At 42.2% G+C, this 24,335-nt stretch overlaps 1 protein-coding gene across 1 annotated transcript in view; it reads left to right on the forward strand.

Moving 5' to 3' along the window:
• Positions 1 to 24,335, forward strand: part of DPYD (dihydropyrimidine dehydrogenase) — a 387,751-nt gene that overhangs the window by 306,958 nt on the left and 56,458 nt on the right. The window contains exon 21 of the mRNA XM_009290477.2: positions 5,213 to 5,355. Coding sequence (XP_009288752.1) covers positions 5,213 to 5,355 — 143 coding nt within the window. The remainder of the gene's footprint in view (positions 1 to 5,212; positions 5,356 to 24,335) is intronic.

The raw sequence follows: 24,335 nt of genomic DNA on the forward strand, positions 1-24,335 counted from the left end.
ATCCCTTCATCCCCCAGCCTGTATTGATACTGGGGGTTGCCCCGACCCAGGTGCAGGACCTTGCACTTGGCCTTGTTGAACCTCATGAGGTTCACACAGGCCCACTTCTCGAGCTTGTCCAGGTCCCTCTGGATGGCATCCCGTCCCTCTGGCGTGTCAGCTGCACCACTCAGCTTGGTGTTGTCTGCAAACTTGCTGAGGGTGCACTCGATCCCACTGTCTATGTCATTGATGAAGATATTAAACAGGACCGGTCCCAGTACAGACCCCTGCGGGACGCCACCCGTCACCAACCTCCATCTGGACATTGAGCCGTTGACCACTACCCTCTGGATGCGACCATCTAACCAATTCCTCACCCACCGGACAGTCCACCCATCAAATCCATACCTCTCCAGGTTAGAGAGAAGGATGTTGTGGGGGACCGTGTCAAAGGCCTTACAGAAGTCCAGATAGACAACATCCGTAGCTCTTCCCTTGCCCGCTGATGTAGTCACGCCATCAAAGTGTCATAATAAAAGTCGCAATAAAACATCAAAGTCACAATAAAACATGTGTCTTCTGGCATTGGTAAAGGGTTTTTTACTTCCTAAGGAAAAATAAGCAATCAAACAAATAAGTAGGTATAATACCTCTCATCAGTTTGTCACCAGTCTGCTATCCTCAGAGGACAAGGGCAGCTCTGCCTGCCTGCGCTGATCAGGTAGAGGCATTTGATTGATGTATGTTCTGCTTCTCCTTCATGTTGTATTTTGCCTATTTGGATTTCCTTGACTGCAGTCCCTCATAGTCACGAAAAATCTGACTTTTTATTAAAAAGAAAACAAACCCAAACCTCTTTGTTTTAAGGCAAGGAAAAGATCAGGGACCTCTGCATCATAGAATTATTTCATTGTTTAAATCTTTATATAATAGCAAGTATTTGTTCCATAATTAATGAGAGACTTGAAAGAGTAGTTTTCAACAGAGTAGCATGTCATCTCCACCAGATATTTTTCTGTCTGTCCTTCATTTTCAAATCTCACTCCCCTGCTTGAGGTCTGGATAAATGGACTTTGTTTGTTAAAGCTCATTATTTTACAGCAAGGTAAATGATAGCCACATCTAGCATCTGGTAGCAGCTGTAATGCTACTATCAAGAGAGTACCATATCAGCAGTTTCCCCAGCTACGGGTGCTTAACTAGTGGAATTACAGGTCCCAACATGTCAAAGTATGTGGTAGATGCTTATTTTTTTGCACGTGAGCTGTCTTTCAAATGCATGCTGGATTTGGACCCCAGCTTCTTAAATACTGTTGGATTTATCAGACAACATTCTGCAAATTCCCACTACTACTTACAGCTCTCTTAAAATTTGGTATTAAATCTCCTTTATTTCAACCTTTTAAAAACTCCTTCTTCACAAATCTCTGTAATGGAATTTATTACCTTCCTGCAGTACTCACATGAAAATGCAAGAAAATAGAGACTTTAGGTCAAATTCAATGCTCATTTGCTTTTTTATTATTATTTGCCCCCTTTTTTTTTTTAATAGCTTGGCATCACTATTGTTTGTATTCTTTCTTTATTTTTAGCTTTAATCTGGAAGGTTGTTGCACCATTTCATTAGGCAGTAGGATCTCTATCACAAGTAAATCACATTGTATTCCAGACCAGCAGGTTTTATTACAGAAGGGGAAGCTTCTGAACTGTTGATCAAGAAATGCATGGGCGAATGGCTGCACCTTCTGATGTGCTTGTTCCATATTCTGTAGACTAAAGAAAAAAATGCTGGGATGAACAGTGACACCTCAGTCAACCCCCTGATTGTCATTAGAGCCATTTATTTACTCTCATCAGCAGCACTCCTGAAATGTTTTTAAATTCATTTGGGTGAATTATAGATGAATGGAATACTTTTGCGATCGTACCAATTTATCACTAATTTACTAATCACCAAAGGTAAGTGATAACTCATATTATGAATATCAAGTGCAGCCAGTACTAAAAAGTACCTATGTTCCATAATAAATTCTAAGTCTTATTGCCATCTCTGCTAGGCTTCATCAAATCATATGCTTGATTTCTTTGGGCTAAATGAAGGCCTTTCTGATTACCTGTTGTGCTGAAACCTTAAATAAACTGTCATTTGCTCCTTTTCCTCTACTGACCATTGTACAGAGATAGTAATTTAAGTGAGAAGGTGGCTAATTTAATCAGACTGAAGAAAGGAACAATTACATTCTGGAAATATTTTCTTGTGGAACTCTCTGCTACAAGATATCATTAAGGTCAAGGGTCTATAAGGCTTAAAAAATGATTGAATGCAAACTCTCAGAGTTACATTGGGGTTAAAAGAATATAAACCTTCATGCCTCAGGGCAGATGTGAGTTTTTAACTCATACAGATTGGGAAGAAATTTCCCTCTAGCCACATGATTTCAGAGTTACCAGCGTCTGTATTCTTTCACCTTTCTAAAAAATAACTACCTCATCGCAGTGAGATTCTGGAGTCAGTGCCTGAAAGCAATACAGCAAGTCTGATGCTTACCTGTAGCCTCAATTTCAAACACTGAATATTTGAAGAATTTCATGAAGTAGTGTTTTTCGATGAGATTATTTTCAATGGGTTTGGCTGTGTAGTGTATGTCTTGGCATGTATGCCCTCCGAAAGGCTTTATAAAGAAATCCATGAGAGCAAACAGCATGGTTCCATTTTTTTTGTCTCAAGTCTTTCTCTAAGACTGGACCATCAATTCTGTCGTAATATTTGCTCTTTGGACACTAGCAGTCATCCTTTTTCAGAGAATCATTCTGTTCCTTTCAAATGCGTTACAATCGATCTAGCTCAAATGACGGCAAATAGTCGTTAGCGTCCAGTGGAAAGTTCCTGTTCAGCTCCAGCTCCTTTCTGTGATCTGTTCTGGTGTGATCTTAGATTTTTTAAGGCAGCTTTGGTGAGACTTCATAATTTTTATGAACCAGGCTCTAGTTTTCACCAAAACACACTGATAGTGCATCTTGGGTTAGGCTGTCCGTTTACGCAGATGAAAGTTTGTATGCTGAAAACATTATATCTCTACGTAGTCTCTTAATCTAGCAAGAAGTATCTGTGTGAAGCCTGTGAGCAGTGCTGATCCCTAACATGGGCATGGAAGAACGTCCGGTGTGTCTCGATGGCAAGTGGAAGAGTCTGTCTGATCAGATAGCGAGTCTTTTGTTTTTTCCTCAGGTGCAGAGATCAGCTATTGAAGGAGGAGGTGTTGTATTAAGTATACAATGAGAAGGTGTTTATCCTGAGGCAGCAGAAGTTGTCATTGCCCGAGAAGATAATTTTGTGCTGAATCCAGAGCAGGTGTCAATAGAGACTGCTTAGCTGAGCTTTTGGGTGTGAATGTGTTTAATACTGATGGGCCAGGGTCTCCTGTGAATTCAGTGTTGTCTGTCAGGGTTACAGTGAGGGGCAGTGGTATGTTGCAAAAGGCGATGTGAGCTGAAGACAGAGTATTTTTAATGGTTAAGACAAACCAAATTTCAGTTTTCTGTAATGGATAATTACCTTGAAAAAACAGCTCCTCAGCAAAGTGACAGTGCAGGTGTCCTATTTAAAGCAAAACATGGGAGGTTTTGTGACCTGAACTTTTGTGGCATCATTCTCCTCATTGACCCTTCCAGCTAGACCAGGAAGGTCTTGGTTGATGCACAAGCAAGGCAGAGGCTCTTTCTAGAGAGCAGAATCCTGAGCCGACAGTAGGTCCTTCATGGAGACTGGTAAAACTCTGCCTGAGAGGAAGCACTGATGAGGACAGTGGAGGGAAGGCAGGTGCTGGGCTCAGTGAGACAGGGCTGCCTGAAAAAAGACTTTCTTAGGTTAAAAATCCAGCCAGCAGACTGCAGTACTTCTGTCTCAGAAAGGATAGAGAAAGAATGGTAACACAGCTTGTTTGGGTTGAAGAAGAAGTTTTGTCTGAAGGAGATGAGGATGCTGGTCAGGCATCTAAGCAGAGGTGCGGCGATGCAGCGGCTACTGTTTCCACATGGGCTCTTTTCCCACACTTCCTAATTGTGGTTTCTTCTTCCTCTTGCTTTGTTCATTGCATTGGTTTTATTTCTTTCTTCCCTTTCGGTTATTTGCTCTTGCAGATGGTCAAAGCTTTAAAGGTTATAAAAATACCCATGGAGGGTGCTCAGAAGTATTTCATGTCATGGTATTTCCCCAAGTTACCTAATACAGTACAAAAAAAAAAAAGGTACTAGCAATTCCTTGCATAGGTTGCCAGCCAGCCAGTTCCTCTGGGAGCGATGTGTCCCTCCCTTACACTACTGTATTGTTGTCCAATACATTCTAAAGGTTCTCTAAATTAAGTAGAAATTTTGAGAATACGGGAGTTTTCTAGAGAAATCTCAACTAGCCTGAAAAATAAATAACTGAAAGTGTCAGCTGTCTATGCCATCCATCATTTAATGAGCAGCATCTGTATGCATATTTTAAATACTTGCATACCATCAATAGGATGTAGCGAAAGCAGATGCATTGCAGACACAGTGAATTGAGACTTTAATCATAATTCCTCCAAATGTAGCAGGGAGTTGTCTGACTCAACCCCTATACACCATTTGAAAATGCAAGCTCCAGTCTTGGAGATACAACCATAAATGAATATATTTTATTCTTTTGAGCTTCTGACTATTGTGTTAATACTTAAAGGGGGCTTACTTAAAGGATTATCCGAATCTACAAACATCCAAAGGAGAAACATATTAAATAATATATGAAATGTCAAGTGCAGTGAAATGGCGCTTTTAAACAATTTTTAGTCAGACATAAATAAATGAGATGTTCCCTCTTACTTGGACAACATCTATGTTCAAAAAATCAACCTGATTCTTTATGTAGAAACATAGATCTCTGTCTACAGTGTACTGTACGGTAAGGTATTGCTTTCTGTCTCAGACATTGTTAGTCTTTGTTTTGAGCATCAGCTAAAATGTTCAAGCCGGCTTCGCAATGTTTATCCAAATGTCTCTGCGATTTTCTTTATTTCAGCCAAATTCATAATACTTTACAAGTATTGATACCATTTGAAACCCACTTGGTGTCAGTTTAGAAATGAATATAGCCTCTGCATCTCAGAATTAGATGTTAGTTCCTGATGTTCCTACTATGAGATATGTGCAGATTACGTCAGGGTGTGTTCTGATGTTGCTAACAAAATGTTCTGGTTTTCTGTAGGAAATGCTATTAGGCCCATCGCCCTCCGCGCAGTCTCTGCCATAGCCCGTGCTCTCCCAGGATTTCCCGTCTTAGCAACTGGAGGCATCGATTCTGCTGAAAGTGGGCTCCAGTTTCTGCACAGTGGGGCTTCTGTTTTACAGGTACCTTTTCTTTCTTTAAAACATGAAAATTAAAATAACTGTATTAAAACCGCAATGTATCTTCCTTTCAAACATTAGGATAGCGGGGGTTTTATACCACTGAAAGGAATTTTCATGGTTCATGCTTCTTGCTAAGAGACATTCATTTCAGATGGAGGAGGAGGAGGAGGAGTTGCCAAAAGAAGACTTTGGGTGTCACAATACCAATCTGGGAAAAGGCTAGCCATGAGTATGTCATCGCTTTTTTTCTCTGACCTATAGGATTTAAACTTTAAACATCTCTCCCTTGTCATACAAACAAGGTTGACACAGAGTTAAGCTTGAGCTATCTGATCTTCCTTTATTCCCGGGTTTTGTCTTCTGCAAAGAGCCTTTTCAAGGGGAGAGGGATTTCAAAGAGCACGGACTTCGGTCCCACTGGGAGCCAGTTTAAAGTAACTCTTGTTTATCCAGGCGTCTGTGTGCCTTAAGCATGTTTATCGGAACAGGAGGTGCAGAGCTGTACCTCCTGCATACGGTGCTGGCATTGCAGCCCATTGCATTGGAGTGAGGTGTCCGACCGCATGCAGTAGTTGAGGCTGTTTACATTGCCTGATGGGTTGTTTTGAGGTCCTGGCCAGACTGGCACGGTTAGTCAGTCCCTGTCATGGAAGGAAGCCCTGGTGGCCTGCTGTTACGGGCACCGGGAAATTGGCTGGAAATCAGCCCCTTACCTCCTCTGCTAGGCCTGTCAGGGCACCATTGCAGCGTATGTGTTAGAATGGCTGATGAGGAGCAGGTGGTGGTGATGTTATATTATGCCGTTATATATTGTTACATCCTGGTAGATACTCACCCCCTTTATCTGTAGCTCCCGTCGTAGACAACAGCATCTGTGGATCCTGCGGATATCGGCTTTGTGTCACTCCGTGGGATGACTGGAGTGGTTTCATTCCCACAATTCACTTTGACATTAAAATTAGATTCAGTGTGACCATCCTTTCTGCACAGCTATGATGACTGCTGAGAATAGTAATTTGTTTGCTATGTTTCAGGAAAAAAAATAGGCCGACTCAATGGTTTGGTTCGGTTGGGTTTTTTAATGCACATCAAAGTTAGCACCTCTGGGAGCTGAAGTAGAAGGCTGCCGCTTTTTTATAGACTTACTGTGTTCTTTGGATTTATTAATATCATTTCCTGTTTCTTTTAGTTTGTATTAGAATGCTTCAAACTCTTCTTTTCCCATGGACAGACAGAAGATGTACCTTTCTTACACAATGGTCTGAGAGTTTCTTCCATATAAATACTAAGTAACGGTACAAAATACAGAGCAGCATTTGTCTATAAAACAGTAGAGTTGGCAAGGGAATGTTTTTAGTGCTATAGATGCATTTCATTTGTTATTACTAATAGAGCTGCAGTTTTGATGGCTTTGTCTGTAACAATGTTGTGTGATCTGATCTACGCAGAGTGGAATGATTTTCTGTTCTACGTCTGCTGTATCTGTTTCTGGATGACTAAAAATGAAGTTTTTTAATGTCATTTATGCACTTTTCCTTTATATAGACTGTGTAGCTGTTATTTTTTCTCATTTCTTTTCTTTTTTGTTGGTTTGCCCCAATGGTAATGGGAAATTCTGAAATATAATTTAATGCAGACATCCCGGTCAGTGCTCAAGGGAAAGAATATCGGATTTACAATACATTAATTATCGTTTTCTTCTTATTAATAATCAAGATCTCTGGAACTGGCTTCCAGAAATGACGTGGAACTATACTGGTCTTCTTCCCTTTACAGAACAATTTCTCTTTTCAACAGATTTTTCCCAGAGATGGTGAAAAAACTCTTTTCTTGTCCTTAGGCTTCACCAGTTTAACTTAAATAATCGCTAGAACTGATTGTAAACTCCTCTGGATCAAACCTATCCTCAGTCTGAGTGACTTATTTCTGTTTCACTAAAGTAGGGAAGTCATTTAAACTAATCTGAGATAAACGGATTCTAAAGTTGCCGTGTGGGTAAGGGTCTGAACTAGTTCAATTACATGTATTTAAAAATAAGCCTTTAGTAAACTTAATTCCAGATTAATTGTGAACTGACACAATACTGCACATTTTGTGATCTTATTTCACGTTTCCAAAACCAGGAGGACACCTTATGACTGATCCAGAGGCAGAAAGTGCCTTTGGCGATGCTGGAGCGAGTTCTGCGCTCAGCTGTGCCCAATGAGCAGTGTTCTCAAAACCTGGGAGTGGGTGCTGCCACTGCCATCACCGCCCTGTTACACAGAACAGCGTGCGGATGTTTCCTCGTTAGCAGTATTTTAAAATACTGTCTGGTAGGGACTGTCAGTTCACCCAGCGTTAAACACGATCTGATACCACTAAGCAGCACAGGTTGTATTGATCCATCCACGGAGCACAGCTAGAGAGCCTGGGAGAGCAGCGCTTGCGTGGCCATTGGACTTCCCTTCATTTTGCCCAGACAAGAGTCCTGTGTCTTCTCTGCCACGAGAGGGTGACGTTCATGGGCTAAAATAATACGAAGGCTTTGTGTGAGTTGATTTAATTGCAATGTGGTATATCTCTTAGAGAAGAGGTTTATGAATAATAAATGTACCTCCATTAAAGCAAGATCAGGTTTTCCTCTGCAGCTATTTCACCTACAATCATTTTCCATTATTTTTTCCAATTGCTTTTATTTTTAAAACGTGGGGACTTATTTTCCATTTACGAAATCATCATACACAGGAATGCAAGTCAGGAGTCAGGTGGTAAGCCGTATTTTGATATATGCCATAACCACCTCAAGTGGTGTTAAGCAGGTATATTAGGGAATGGTTTGCCGAGAGAGTTTCAGTAAAGTGTGTTCTATCCCCTCCTTTAGAAGGTGGAGGGCAACATCTTAGTGTCGTTACTGGCAAAAAGTTCACGTGTAAGAAAGTTTTGCAGCAGGTATAGAAAACAAACTGGGTCATTGTAGTCAGTAGTAGCTGGGATTAAAATTTTATACAGCAATTTAACAGAGCATTTTTCCACTTTATGGACTTCAGAAACAGTTGCAAAAAGACCCCACTTGTTTTTTAATTTTTCATTAAAAATGCTGAAACATTTCAATCATTCTTCAGCTGATTCCATGGCACTATACTTTTTTGTAACATACCCAAATCCACCAATCCCTTTTCAGTACAGGCATGAAATTAAAGAAAATAACAACTTTATTTATGGAGATAATCCTGCACTCATTGCATACCAAAAGCTCCAGAAATGTCTAGCTGCATCTTTCTGAGGTACAGTTCATTACTATGGGCTTCCCGTGAGGCTGAAGTATTTTTTTTTTTAATTTAAGTAAGCTTTTTTTAAAGCCCCAATTTATCAAAATAAGATGTATATCGGATTTTTTTGCATCTTTTGCATCATGTCTGTGATTTACCATGTCACATTGATGGTTTGTTAGATTTTTGCAAGGCTTTGAAAGAGACATACATTTTTCAAAGTCATCTGGCTGTAGGAAATTAAAAATGGAGACAATTACAGAAAATTCCAGTGGAAAAAGAAAATGCATTATGGAAAAAGCAATAAAAGCGTGAAAATATTAAAGTAAAAATCACTTCACACTAGCCTGTATGATTCAATTGTAGATCAATATTGTGTAGTTAATGCATTAGCAGTAGAGCATTAATTTGCAATTACCGCAGGTGATCTGATCCTCTGTGTTCTGTCCATTGACATAAATGACCTTTTGTTGAAAGAGATTCTGGAATCATTATTTCTAGCAGATGTAACCAAAAAAAAGGTAGAACAAAGGGGTACTTTCTGAAGTATACTTGTTTCATAGTAGAGTCTCTTAACATTATATTCTGGTATGGAATACTTCCATTAATCTCGAATATTAGTCATTAACGTGTAAAGAATATGGGTTCCTTTTGAAACAAATTTCTTTTCTTACAAAGTAGGGAGGTCACACATGTCCCCTGTTGCTCCAGCATGGATGTCTGTAAGGCTCTACATAGCAACGATTTCAAATCCACCCATATTTGCTGCTTCCCAGCAGGGCAGCCTGTAGCTTTGCCCCGAGCCCAGTTTCAGACCCGCCTTCACCCATCTCCGTCTCCCGCTTGCCCTGGGCGGGAGGTAGTACCTTGCAGTCCTGTTCCTACGGGCACTGTGCTCTTGTCCTCACCGTGTCGTATCCAGCCCACGCGCACCTGCTGCCTCCGGACCTTGCACCATCACCCTCCTCATCTCTCAGGCAAGAGAATAAGGTGGGAATATACCCCACCTCAGAGGCAGAGCCACTGGATCTGCCCCGTGCCCTTCTCTCCTGCCCCACACCACTTGTGTATGAGACCTCGGGGATCTGAGGAAGAACAAAACCATTCTGGAAGTATGACAGCCCACGATAGGAAAGCAATAGCGATGTTTTTTGCCTCTGCAAGATAAAATCTCCCTCCCACACAAAACGCGGTTGTTTTTATGAGACTACGTGTGTTTTTTGTGACGTTTTCAAGGAGCATTCTTGTTGGTACCTCTTCGGACCCAGAGTCTCAAGGGATTCAGGACAGTTTGATTACTACTTTTTCTTCAGCAGACCTTTTACTGAGGCATTTAGCTAAGGGATTTTTATAACAGCAGGATGGCCCTTTGTGTGTGAATAAACAAGCTTTTCCATCACAAAATAGTGGGACTTGAACTATGAGAGAGCATTGTTATTGTATTTGTGCAAATGTGAAACCCTGTGAGGAACCCTTCTACATGGTATAAAATGCCCTGGGTATCAGAAAATAAAAGCAAGGCTCTGAAAATATAATCACTGAAATGACAGGGAGAAAAAAAACACATTTCATTTTAGATGCTGCCATTTTCTCCACCCCAATCTCAAAAAAAACCCTCAAAAAAACGATGAAATGAATGTATGCTGTAATCATTTATCTTTTTTTTTCCCCCTTTTTTTTTTTTTTGAATTTTCATTAAGGTCCCTGATGCAATGTCTCTATGTTTTTTATGGCTACAGAACTCCAAAGCAGAGAGCTTTAATTAGTGTTCTTTTAAGCCCGTCTCAGTGTCTGGTCAAGTCAGAGAGGAAAACACTTGATACTTGAGTTAAGTGAGGACTAGATGAGGCCAAAAAATTCTCATCCAGGAATTTTTGTTTATGCCATTTAATGGCATGGACAGTGAAAAACTAAAAGAGATTGAAATCGTGGGAGTGACAGAGCAGGGCAGTGATGGAGCAGGCCCTGTGTTTTACAATTCCAGGTTAAGTTTATACTGATGACACTTGGAAAAAATGTATTTTGTCTTGCAATGAATAGCAGTGATTTTGAATGCAGAGGAAGGGCTCAGTCTTTCTTTGTGTCTAATCTCAGCTCTGCGCGAGGAAAATGAAGTCGGGTGGGTGGCTGCAAGTCTTAAAGAACCACAGGGTGCCATCGGTGTGGCAGAGCAAGGCTGGGCTTCTCCTGCCTGGACTCGCCAAGAGCCCACCCTTCCTCTGCCCCCAGCCCGTCCTTACGCCAGCGCATGGGGGGAACAGAGGCTGAAGGCTTTGCTCTGTGCCAGTCGGAGAGTGCTCCACGGGCGGATAAGCCCGAGAACAGGCACGCTTTGGCACCAGCTGGACACCGTGAAGTTTCTGACGCAGGCTGTGGCTCAGGGGGTAGAAGGACAAAACCTTTCTGTACCAAGCTGTCCATGATACAGAGAAGTTAAGATGTTGGAGCTAATTCTTCTCTCGCCAATTAAATTGATGAGTGAAGAATAGATTGCTGGACGCAGTAGCAGGCCACCAAAATGATACAAGGGGAGATTCAAGGGATGGCTCTTTACATCCACCAACAATTTTAAGGAAAAAAAATACCACTTAAGGCAAAACCACTTTTCAGATGTAAGTCCTTTGAGATAAATGTAGTCTCATGTAGAAATAGCAGTTTTCAGCCCGGATTCCCGAAGAAACTCGCTATGTGTTTGTATGTCCTTTTGAGCATCCTCAGTCACATTTGAGCTGTGTGGCCATTTTCACTGCAATTTGCCGGAAGATAGAAAGTGTTTCGCTATAACAAGTTTTGTCAGGCAGAGGAAAGAGCGTACCTGCATTCCTTCACTGCGAGCGCGAGCGCGCTATGAGCTCACCTTTATTAGACCTCTGAGAACCCACATGGGACAGCGCCGTTAGGACTGTGTCAGCCACAGGAAAGGCTTTAATTGGCAGTCACACCTTATTAGACGTCAGAGAACCCAACCAGGAGACACAGAGCTGCTGGAAGCCAGGTATCATTAGCTCCGCTGCTCACAGAGCCGCGCGCTTAAAAAAGTCTTCAATGGACGCAGCGCTGAATGGAGTGGCCCTTCTCTGCAGAGCTGAAATTTGCAGTACATGCAGAAACAAAAGAGGGAACAAAGTGCTGTTTGAACGTGTCGACATAAAATCAAAAGAAAACCGAATGTGAAAGAGGGGGAAGCCTTGGGACAGACATACTCAAGCGATCACTTCTGATAAACATGTCATTATTGTCTGCTTTTTTCTTAGCTCAGTGCTAATTACGGAAACTCAACCTGTTCTCAACTGTCTGTCTGTCTTTGCTAGTAAAAAAAACTCATTAGAGGACTGCCACATTTGCTCCATTACAGATGCTTGGGATGGAAATTGCTAATTGATAGTGAGAATTTTCTGTGAGAATTCCTTTTAATGGAAATCGGAATTTGGCAAACAAAAACAATCTAGAAAGTTTTTTGGTTATAGTTGGAAAAAAATACCAAACTAGAACAGGTTTTCATTTTTGATTTTTTCTTTTATTGTCTTGCCACTTTTAATGAAAAGTTGCAATATTCAAATCAGCACATTGTAAAGTTACAGACTAAACTCTAAGCTAATAATGCCTTTTATTTTGTGCAGTTTTGCAGTAGTTTTACATTTTATTTGGAGCTGCTTAGGGGATTTATCTATTAGCTTTCCTTTATTTCTGCTCATTTCGCCAGCTCGTAAATGAGGTCTGCATAGATAGGATTGTTATTTCATAAATTTGCGAGAATGAATTCAAGCTCATTCCATAACAACTGCCGTTTGTCATTCTTATAATGGATTCTCATGCAAAGTAGGTTTAACTATCACTGAATGGTAATAATTATTTAATAACAATTAGGTCTCAATTGAGCGTCGGCTCAAATGCTGTCCTATACCAGTCAGTCCCAGCCTCTGCAGAGGATTTGTTCGGTGCTCTTATACCTGGGGACGCTGAGCCTGCTTCTCTTTCCCCTTCTGCCCAGGTGTCTACCCTGCTTCCCTGGGTCTGGTGACATCGGGACTTTGAGGGTTGAGGAGATGTGAAGAATAATTGCTTTGGCAACATGCTTTCTCCGTCTCTCCCAAGGATCCACAATATTGCTTGTCTTTCCAAAACCCAGTAGTGCTGCGCCTATTTTTAATGTGGATTCACACTACCGATGTGGATTCGTGCTGCCGCTATCTATGAACAAGCACAGAGCTGTCCTCCCTGTAGGTAAAACCACACGGTGTGAATTGACATCAAGTGAGTTTTGTTTAAAAGTTGACAAAGTAAAAGCAGCATGGAGATGACTCTTCAAAAGAGGCTGAGTTAAGTGTTGAAGAAATTGTGGGCAAGTTGTTTTACTCAGCTCAGGTTGCTTTCAGACGCGAAGCTAGCTCTGTTACAGACAGAGTTCCCCTTGTGTACCAGCGTGGAGGTGACTGGAAATTGAATCTGAAAATGTACCCAGCTCCTTGCTGGATATTGAAAATGTAAATAGAAGGAAAGATAAACACAGTGGAAAATGCCGAGTTTCTTTTTTCGTTACTGCCATCTCCAATAATTACTTAGGGAATTTCCTGTGTTTTGTTTTAAATTATACATACTGTAACTGCAGGGGACTTGTTTGCCAAAAAGGGAAAATGTAAAACATTCAGGATTGCAAAGCTCTGTCGTCAGAGAAGTTTTTCCTGGAAACATTATCGGTCATACAAAGAAAATGCGCATGTAAGAAATCTTCCTTTTTCTATCATAGCAGCTCCGTCGATCTTTCAGTCAGAGGCTGTAGCTGGCGGTGAAAGGAGGAAAGGGAGAGCAAGCAGTGGAGGAGGCTGTGCTTGGGGACGGCACGGTCCTGGAGCCCACACCGGCGCAGGCGTGCGCTGCCGTGCAGCTCGGCTCAGGCTCAGTGTAGGGCTAGCTGGAGTTTGGTGACCTATCTGCCGGTTTTCCCAGGGGTAGAAGAATCTTTTTTCTGCCCAGGAAGGAGGGAGCAATCTGGGAATATGAGCCCTGATGCCTTTTTGAAGTTTTTTTCCTGCTACAGCACAAGCCCCCTGACACAGCTTGATCTGGCTGGCGAGAGGTCCTTTTATCCATGCGATTTGAATGAAAGAAACAAACAGAGAAACCATTTTTCTGAAGCTGGCAGTACGTTTAAGAACGGCTTTAACTTCCTTCAATATCTGAGTTATGTCGCTGCTTTTCTTGCTGGTATTTATTATTTGGACAGAGATAGGTAAAACAATCCCTAGGGAAATGTGGAAGTGGGTTTTTATCTCAGACACGAAGGACTCGGAGGGTCAGAGCTATTTTATTCACATGAATCTCACTCTTCAATGGACACAGCAGCTGCTGCACAAATTCTACAGGCAAGCCGATAAAGGATGAAAGTAATTTTGGCTGAAATAAAATGTGAGAGTACTAGAGGGAAAGACTCACAAGGATGAGGGGTTAATCATTGCAGGACTGAACTGAGGTTCCAAAATGGAAAAATTGCTTTTCTGTTTGATTTTGAGAGGTCTGCAGCTTTCAAAATTCTGCTCACAGGAGGATGTCCCTCAGTAGATGGTTCTCATTAGAGTTTGTTGAAAACTTCTTTGAGGAAACTGTTTTTCATTGACAAATTTCATTTAATCAAAATAGATCTGGGTTCAAGTCACTGCTGTGTCTGATTCAGAGTGTCCTGGGATGAAGAACGCTGAAGCTTTACCCTGGATACGTTACGCATTAATGAACCTGAGTATTACCAACGGTCAGGAAATAGTTATTCTGTCGCAGGGAAGTTTGCGGATGGGAAGTTTTCCAGTTTAAACTGATAATCAAAATTCTAAAAATGTGTGGAATTAACATATTTAAAGAAAAAAAATGTTATTTGGGTGAATCAAATCTTTGTTTCAATCATTCTACAACATATTTTAGTTTTGACCTTTTCATTCCAATTAACTTGGATTGCAAAACAGACGTTTTCAAGTTAAATGGAGCCGTTGCATTCCATGTTGTCAAACAGCACATATTGGTAATTCTGAAACTCTTTTCCACACATTTTTCAGAACACAGTTCTTTTCGGAAAAGTGTGCTTTCCTAGAGCCACGCTGACTTCTGACAGATACGCCTTTCCCAAAATAGAATAACGGACCAACTCCAGTCCAGAGAGGGTGGCGTTCCTGTTCCCAGAAAACAAAATCTTAAAAACACTGCTAACTTCTGATTAAATGTGTTGTGTTACTTGATGACTTTTAATATCAAACCACCAGATCTGAGCGACTTAACTGATGCCTGCTTTAGAAATATCTTTGGAGGACCTGGAGGATACAGCTCATGGAAATGGGTCGAGTAAATCTACATCTACCTGGCAGAGCTGCTGATGCTGTACCAGCAGCTGCAGAACCGCTGGGAGAACTGAAGGATTTCATTTTCCACAACAGTACTTGTAAGAGAGAGGCGAGACCTTTGGGTGTTAATAAATGAAATATGAAGTGATATTCAACATATATTTAAAGATAGTTGTAGAGCCTCTCTATGTGATTGGACTGTTTACACAGGGGAGTTAGCTCATCTGCTTTCAAAGATACCTTTCATTTTGTAGATCTACAGGACAATGATACAATTTGCTATAGATGGCTGATTATGAGGCTGTTTCCCACACTCCTCAATGCTCAAGGCATGTGGAGTCATATTTGTTTTCTTAGGAGAGATGATCACGATCAGCACTTTTATCAGTGTGTGTGCCCACCTACTGCATAAAGGTCCACTTTGTAGTTCCAAGAACTGACAGAATGCTTTAGTGAGATAAGGAAATATAACCATTCCTCTAGGGGTGGTTGACAGGGAAAAAAAAAAAAAACAACAATTACCTCAGGGAGCCTTCTGAAAATTCTTGATTTCTTCCGCGTTTCCCCTCTCAAAGACACGGGATATAAGATTGCATCGTTCAGGGTCCCTTGATAAGTGCCAGTTTCCCACTCCCAAACACCCAGTTTAGCTATTTAGATCAAAGATACGTTAATTGGCAGCGAAGAACTTAAGGGGAGGAAAAATACATTTGAGTAGGCTAGGAATTAATGCGTCGGATAACATTCCTAAAGGGTCCCTTACAGTGCTCTTATCCCCTGCCGTGTCCTCGCCTGGTAAGTGGCTAATGGATTCTAGACTTTTTTCTCCTCCTTCATTGTTGGCCACTCGCAGTTGCCCAAGCTTGCTGGAGTGCAATACACGAACAAGGTCTATCTTTCACCCCCCAAAATCAGGTACTTCGGCGTCTCTGTGCCAGCGGGAGTAACCGTCACCTTGGCGCTGGGGGGGCTTTTCATTACAGCCTGTCTCAGGAGGCTGCTGTGGCTTCAGCACAAGCTGTGTGGCTCTTCTTGCTGCCCAGCTACGGCATCCTTATTTCCTTACCTGTGGTCCCTGCCTCGATGCTCCCTAAATGTCGGCTCAGCTCTGCTCAACACCACGTTAGCATTATGTTGTCCTGTTGCAGAGAGGATCCAAGCTGTACAGGACATAGAGCTCTTATCCTGCAGGCTTGTCTTGCATGGGCTGGAGATCTTCTTCTCCTTTTAACTCATTTTGAGCTCCATTTCTTACCGACACTAGCGTATACTTCTGATTAGAATGACACTTTACCTCAAGCTTGTCTGATGAACTCACTTGAGGTATAACAAAATAACTGAAATGCTCCATTAGTGACACCCACATGACATCGGACCATCTACTCATTTTTTTCATATAGATTTCGTAAGCCCCATGTGAATGGTTGCCTACCCTGCAGAGCCTGGAGTTGTTAGCATCTTTGAGTCTTTCTTCTGTGTGTTGCCCCTCAGGTGTCGCTAGTAAGCCCTCAGCTCATTAGGACTTCAAGTCTAGGACTCAGTAAAAAAGATTATGTGGGGTTTTTCCCACAATTCAGACAATTCATAGATGTAATGTCTGAGTCCTTCAGACTGCTTTCTGAAAGCCGCACTAGACTTTGGAACAAATAGTAGTTCATTAGTTCATGTATATTAGCTCAATTCTAATGTTTTAAAAAGGCTATCAGCTATCATCCAAATCAGTTTTGCATCTTGATCCAGTATCTGAAGCCTTGTTAAGTAACATCCCATCTGCTAACCTATATCTCTAGAGTCATTTAAGCAGCTAATGTGAATGAATCAAATCATTCCATCTGTACTGTATCAATATTTGGGAAGCTTTTTCTTACTTACAAATTTGTTCTTTAAAACAATCTCATTTTTTTCCAGAAAGTGCACCGCATTGTCTGATAATCCAGTTCCCCTATGTTCTTAATCCTACAGCCCTCTAGCAAAAGTAATAATTGCTGATCGAAAGGATAATTTAGGCTACACATTTAATGTACTGGTAAGTCAGTGTTCAACGAGACATGAGGAAGAGGAACCATCGTTATACAGGCAGCCTTTCCATAGACATTGGTATCCCGAAGGTTGTAAGTACAGAAACCCCTCCAGAGGAGATTTTATTTGTCTGCTTACTCTCACATGGCAGCTCTTGCCACATTATTATGAGTACTGTGTCAGACAACCCATGCTGTGTGTACTGCTTTTTACTTTGTAGATCTGGGCACATCTAAATCATTGTACGGGGGCTAGGAAACACACATTTTCATTTCCATAGGCAAGAGCGATGCAGCATATAGATTGCATGGCCCAGAAAGGTCTCCCTTTAGTTGAGTCAATTTTTGCTAGTTCCTTTTGAGAATAAATTTTAAATTGTATGTATGCCTTACCCAGATTATAATCATGCTCTTGCCCACTACAATAAAATTAATTTTCTTAAGGCTGTCGATTCACATGGGTACCCAGATGGGCACAAATAGAATCCCTCCTGAAGCACCTTGAATTCATTTACAACTTCAGTCTTTTTCCACCAGAATCTTAATCAATAGACACTAACCAAAAAAGCAGTAGCCTCAACTATACATTGAAAAACAGCTTAGAGTCATTCATAAATGTTTCTCTAACAGGAAGGTGGATTTATTTCTTCAATACTTATCAGGAAGAATTTTTAATAGAAAAAGAAAGCTTCTATAAAAATAAGATAAATAATTTGGGCATATCAGTAAAAATATTTCAAAGGAAGTCAACCAAATTAATGGAAAAGCAAAATTTTTTTAATCCATTAAAACCTCTCACAGGTATCTCAGAGGAATAATAGTTGTTTTGCTAGGGTAAGAATATTAGAAACTGTGAACTGTGAAGCCAATTTCCTAATCGGATGGCATTTTGAGAGCTGTTTTATTTAGAGATACTATGCAGTTTAGTAATGCTAAAATTGAAAATATATTATAATATAAAATCAAAACGGTAAATCTTTTGCTTACCATTTGGGCATATCAGTAAAAATATTTCAAAGGAAGTCAACCAAATTAATGGAAAAGCAAAATTTTTAATATATTGTAAAACCTCTCACAGGTATCTCAGAGGAATAATAGTTGTTTATCCCCTTGCTAGGGTAAGAATATTAGAAACTGTGAAGTCAAAGGCCAATTTCCTAATCGGATGGCATTTTGAGAGCTGTTTTATTTAGAGATACTATGCAGTTTAGAACCAAAGCTGAAATAAGTCTCCGTCTTCTGGGGAAGCAAGATGGCATTCTGCTAAATGCTAGAATTTTATCATTTGAAGGGGGGTAAAAAAAAGCAAAAAGAAAGCAGCCAGTGAGACCTAAGAATATAAAAGCATTTGAGATCTCAGAAGGAGTTTAAATCAATGCACTGCCACAGTTACAGCACAGATGAAAGAGCCTGCTGTCTCAATTGCCAGGAAACTACTTAGAAACTCTCACTTTGATTTTTTTTTTTTTTTTTTTTGGTAGTCCGTTACATTACCACTAAATGCAATATATGGGGACATCACTGCTTTGATGTTGTACAGCTACAACAAATGGAAACTAATATGGTAGAACAGTCAAGCTATGTGATTTGCGTTTGTGTATACAAATATATACCCATCAATCTTCTTACTTCTAGACCGTGTATCGCTGCCACCCATCTGCCTCCTTACTGTTACTTCTGTTTTCATAAAAATGACAATTATTTTACACCCGTATTCTGAAGAGAGAAACAGATATTTCGGAGGGGTGTAAAAATTAAAACTTTCTCCAGGCTATTGTCTCCTACCACAAAGTCATTGCTGGCAAAGGGCTTTAATAGTGCTTTGAGACAGTTTCGAATAGGAGCACGACTGCTGCCAGACATTGCAGCATTCTTGTTCTCACAGATCTAGTCACACCAAGAATACTTACACTTCTTGCAAAGCAACACGTTATTAAACACGCTAGATTCTCTGACCTGCTCCAGCCTTTTGCAGTGAACTAGCAGTATATGAGATTATAGACACACTGCCTCTTGTTAGTTGAAAGTAGTGTAGGGAAGAACTGATACAAACGTGTCCAGATCTGCATCTCCTCTGCCACCTCTGCTGAAATCCCTGCTGTTGATGGAATAGAAAGAATGCTGGTGGGGACTGGGGTCCATTTTTGGCACCATCTTCCCCACCATCAGCTGTCCAGCTGGGATTTCGCCATATAATGATGAGTTTATGTAAAAACTGAAGGTCGTGGGGTAAGAGAGAGTGGACAGTCTTGGGGCCGGTCTTGTTCAATATCTTTATCGATGATCTGGATGACGGGATCGAGTGCACCCTCAGTCAGTTTGCAGATGACACCAAGTTGGGCGGGAGCGTTGATCTGCTCGAGGGTAGGAAGGCTCTGCAGAGGGACCTGGACAGGCTGGATCGATGGGCCCAGGCCAACTGTATGAGGTTCAACAAGGCCAAGTGCCGGGTCCTGCACTTCGGCCACAACAACCCCATGCAGCGCTACAGGCTTGGGGAAGAGTGGCTGGAAAGCTGCCTGGCGGAAAAGGACCTGGGGGTGCTGGTCGACAGCCGGCTGAACATGAGCCGGCAGTGTGCCCGGGTGGCCAAGAAGGCCAATGGCATCCTGGCCTGTATCAGAAATAGTGTGGCCAGCAGGAGTAGGGAAGTGATTGTGCCCCTGTACTCGGCCCTGGTGAGGCCGCACCTCGAATACTGTGTTCAGTTTTGGGCCCCTCACTACAAGAAGGACGTCGAGGTGCTGGAGCGTGTCCAGAGAAGGGCAACGAGGCTGGTGAGGGGTCTGGAGAACAAGTCTGATGAGGAGTGGCTGAGGGAACTGGGGTTGTTTAGCCTGGAGAAAAGGAGGCTGAGGGGAGACCTCATCGCTCTCTACAACTACCTGAAAGGAGGTTGTAGCGAGGTGGGTGTTGGTCTCTTCTCCCAAGTAACAAGCGATAGGACGAGAGGAAATGGCCTCAAGTTGCACCAGGGGAGGTTTAGATTGGACGTGAGGAAAAATGTCTTTACTGAAAGAGTGGTTAAACATTGGAACAGGCTGCCCAGGGAAGTGGTGGAGTCCCCATCCCTGGAGGTATTTAAAAGACGAGTAGATTGAGGCACTGAGGGACATGGTTTAGTGGGCATGGGGGTGTTGGGTCGATGGTTGGACTCGATGATCTTAGAGGTCTTTTCCAACCTCAATGATTCTATGATTCTATGACAGAGGAATGCCTGAAGAGGAGTGCATTGTTTCCTCTTTCTAGTGTTACAGAAAATATTTTCTCCTCTGCAACATCCCCCAGTGGGAAAATGCAAGGACAACACTGAATAGGAATTGCTTTAGTGGGTGGTCTGGCTGGCAATGCCTCAGCCGCTTTGTCCAGGTTCTGCACGGATGGCACAGGTCTTCCACGCAGTCCCCCACAATGTGCCAAAGTTTGGACAGGAACCACATCCATTTTTGTAGAGAGCGAAACAAAAATAAAATGCAATGTCTGGGTATCTTTACCGTTGCTCCTAGAAACATAGACCATGGACAAAACCTAAAAGGTCTTACACAGACAGAGCTCTCAGTAAACAGTGCAGGGGAATTGCCTCAGTAACTTCAGAAATTGGCATCTTTGTTGTGTAATGATTCTGCTAAAAGCAAAGGCATTTACAATGTTTTATAACTGATGTGGTAGTACCTGTCACCAATAATGAACTTTTTCTTCAAAAAATGTAAATTAAAAGTTTCAGATTGATGTGAACGATTAATAACAATCATGCAACCTGTAAAATTCTTTCTATACAATAATAATCTCCTGACAATTTAGTCCAGTTCCTCAAGTAAGATTTGTAATGGCTCTAGATCCTTTGACAAAGTTAGACTCAATATTTATGTTTATTTAGTAATAGAGCAGACAGGACATTCCTTAGGCAAGACATCAGCAGGGACCTTTGCATGCATCTCCCATCATTGCATTTTGCAGAACAGTTTTACTTAGAGCCTTAGCCCGTGATTCATTTCACATCCCCATTCCCCAATGAGATCATCTGATGTATGTTTGATTTACCAGCAGCAAAGCAGGCATTGTGTCTTTTAGTATCTCAGACGTGTCTGTATAGATTAGAATTGTAACCTACAGTTGCAACTTACACTGAACAGTTTTAGATTTCAGAATACTGAGAGCACGATATAATTGATCGTACACAGCATGTTGGCCTGCTTGTCTCTTTTGGGACGTAAGGGGCAACCACTGGAGTCTGGATCTGGGGGAAAGGGGAGGAGGTCAGATGTTAAAAATGAAATTGTAGCAGTTCTACTGCCAAGGCAGAGCCAGGCAATGCAGTAAGACCAAGCTTGTGCAAAATTATCTCCCTGTATATTAGTGCAATAAGAATAATATGTGTTACCTTTCTAAGCACGTTTCTTTTCTAGCCCAAGTTCTAGTCCAAAGCTAGAGACAAACACAAGCAAGACAGCAGCACAGCACTTGTCGGCAGGACAGCTAACAGCTTCATTGTGATCTGGACCTCACTGCTCCATAGGTTGCTCACAGGGCCTGGCTCTCACCTTCCAAAGAAGAAAAAGCTACTTTCTACCTAAATGTTTCAGGTAAAAGCCTGGATCAGTGAACAGCTGAATGTTAATTTACTCACAAAACAGATTCACTTGGATTATTTAGGATCAAGGGACATTAAACAAGTGCCATCTCTGCCATGTGAAGTCCCAGCGCTACTGCTTGCCAGAACCTGGGCTGATAAACCACGTGAGCAACTGATCCACGCTTGCCCGGTTTCTTATACTCGTCCGTAAGAGGCTTCTGTTGGCCACAGGATACAGCCTGCTGGTCTGGCACAATATGACCATGTGTATGTTCTCAGTTGTGAAGTTACATTTTTGTTCAGGCTTTTGCTTCAGCACATTTCGCTATGTTTGCTTGCTAAAAGCACGATGCTGAGGAGAGGAGCTGAGCGGGCAGGGCTGGTTGCAGTTCAGTTTCATGCTTGCTGCCCCGATTGGTGTGCAAGGCACAGACAGCAGCTGTTACAGCAGCACCCTGCTCGCCTTGATCTCCTGTTGAGGTGGTTTAATAAGACATTAAATGAGAGGTGGTAGCAACCAAAAGGTAGTTCCAGTTTAAATGTGGCCATAGCTGGACTGCTCTTCCTGCTCTTCACACCGGTAAAATCAGATACCAGCGGAAGAGGGGGGCTCAACATTTTGCTTTGCAAGGGAGGGGAAGCATGCCTGCTCCCAGTGCAAGCAGCGGGAGCAAAGCGGGGGCATTAATGATGTGTGGAGACGGGTCGGTTCAGTTCTTCTGCGATTTTTCCAGATGCGTGAGTTTGAGTCTCACCCGGTCTATTGCCCTGCCACTTCTCTTGTGCTGAAAAGAGGGCACAGTGTCATTTAAACTGGTGATTTAGAGGCAGCCAGGTATGATGCTAAAAACCTCCCTCTGTGGTGTAGAAATTGTCATGGCTGATGGGTCAGGGTGACCTTTTATCTTGACTTTGTTCGCACCTTTTAAAATGCAGCAAAGGCTTCTACATCGATTCATGGAAGATACTGTAAGCCTAAAACACAAATCTTACCATCTGATATGTGCAACAAAAGAAATTTTGAAGCTCAGAATGTTTTGGAATTTGCCAAAAACACGGCAAAACTGTTTCTGTTGGTTTTGTATGCGTTAATGTTTGAATCTCTCTCGTTCTAGGAAAGGCCCATAAACATAAGTGCTTGCTTTTATCCCAGTGAAATCAGTGAAAGGCATGTCTTTGGTTAATTATCTGCACCATTGGGTATCATAGTCATAAGGCTCCTACGGAAGAGGAGGATCGTCTGAAACCACTTGCTAATTCTGTTTCTAAGTCTTTCCATTTCAGATAACATTTTTCTTTAGTGCAGAGATTTACATTTTACTTAAAAAATTGCATTTTGCCTTCGGTTCTGGAACCTACTTGGCTTTCCAGGGAAGGCAAATAGTGCACTGCACATAGAGGGATCAAATGTTAGCTCTCAGTGCGATATCATCTTCTGCACATTTTTATATTATTGCAGTTCATAACACTGCACCACAAGATGGAAAACAGTAAAAGGCTCTTTATTTATAAGGTTATTACAGGTATCCTCCAGTGTATCTCATGTGTATACATCCTGTCAAAATATTTCAGGATTTTGACAACAGTGCCTGAACTTGTTTCAAGTGACATGATATGGCTTTTAACTGTATTTTTTTACAGTTTTAGTATTTTTAAGAACAGCTAATAAAAGTGTTACCCATGCGCTAAAAAAATAGCGAATCCCTTGGTGAACAAAAAGGTTTAAATAAGCATCAATTGAGTTTTGCAGTTAAATAACCTGTACAGGAAATTATTATGCTGTTCTCTATAATTGCTCTGGAAAAAAAAAGTCTTGAAGTCTATGGAAGGCATAACACACCTAATTAATGCTGTGCTGGTTTTGGCTGGGATAGAGTTAATGTTCTTCACAGCAGCTGCTATGGGGCTGTGGTTTGGATTTGTGCTGGAAACAGTGTTGATAACACAGGGATGTTTTCGTTCCTGCTGGGCAGTGCTGACACCGAGTCAAGGCCTTTTCTGCCTCTCACCCCACCCCACCAGCGAGCAGGCTGGGGGGGGCACAAGGAGTTGGGAGGGGACACAGCCGGGACAGCTGACCCCAACTGACCCAAGGGATGTCCCACACCATATGACATCATGCTCAGCATGTAAAGCTGGGGAAGAAGAAGGAAGGGGAGGACGTTGGGAGTGATGGCGTTTGTCTTCCCAAGTCACCGTTAGGCGTGATGGAGCCCTGCTGTCCTGGAGATGGCTGAACACCTGCCTGCCCATGGGAAGGAGTGAAGGAATGCCTTGTTTTGCTTTGCTTGCGCACGTGGCTTTTGCTTTCCCTATTAAACTGTCTTTATCTCAACCCACAAGTTTTCTCACTTTTACCCTTCCGATTCTCTCCCCCGTCCCACTGGAGGGGGAGTGAGCGAGCGGCTGGGTGGGGCTTAATTGCCAGCTGGGGTTAAACCACGACAGTCCTTTCTGGTGCCCAACATGGGGCCATGGATAAGCCCTCGACAGAGCACATACACCCCTGGAGGGACTGCAGCCATGGGTAAGGCCATGTTGGAGCAGGTTTGTTTCTGAAGGGACTGTAGCTGTGGGTAAGGTGATGCTGGAGCAGGTGCACCTCAAAGCGACTGTGGCTGTGGATGAGTCTATGCCGCAGCAGGTATACCCCTGGAGAGACTGTGGCTCATAGATAAGGGTCCACTTGGAGCAGGTACTCCCCTAAGGGACTGCAGTCTGTGAATAAGTCCAAGCCGGAGCAGGGGCAAGGGGAGGAGTACATTGCAATGTTAAACCCGATGGTCTGGTCCAAAGGGACCAGGGGTGGAGA

Source organism: Aptenodytes forsteri, unplaced genomic scaffold (assembly GCF_000699145.1).
Source record: "Aptenodytes forsteri isolate BGI_AS27 unplaced genomic scaffold, ASM69914v1 Scaffold237, whole genome shotgun sequence".
Classification (NCBI taxonomy): domain Eukaryota; kingdom Metazoa; phylum Chordata; class Aves; order Sphenisciformes; family Spheniscidae; genus Aptenodytes; species Aptenodytes forsteri.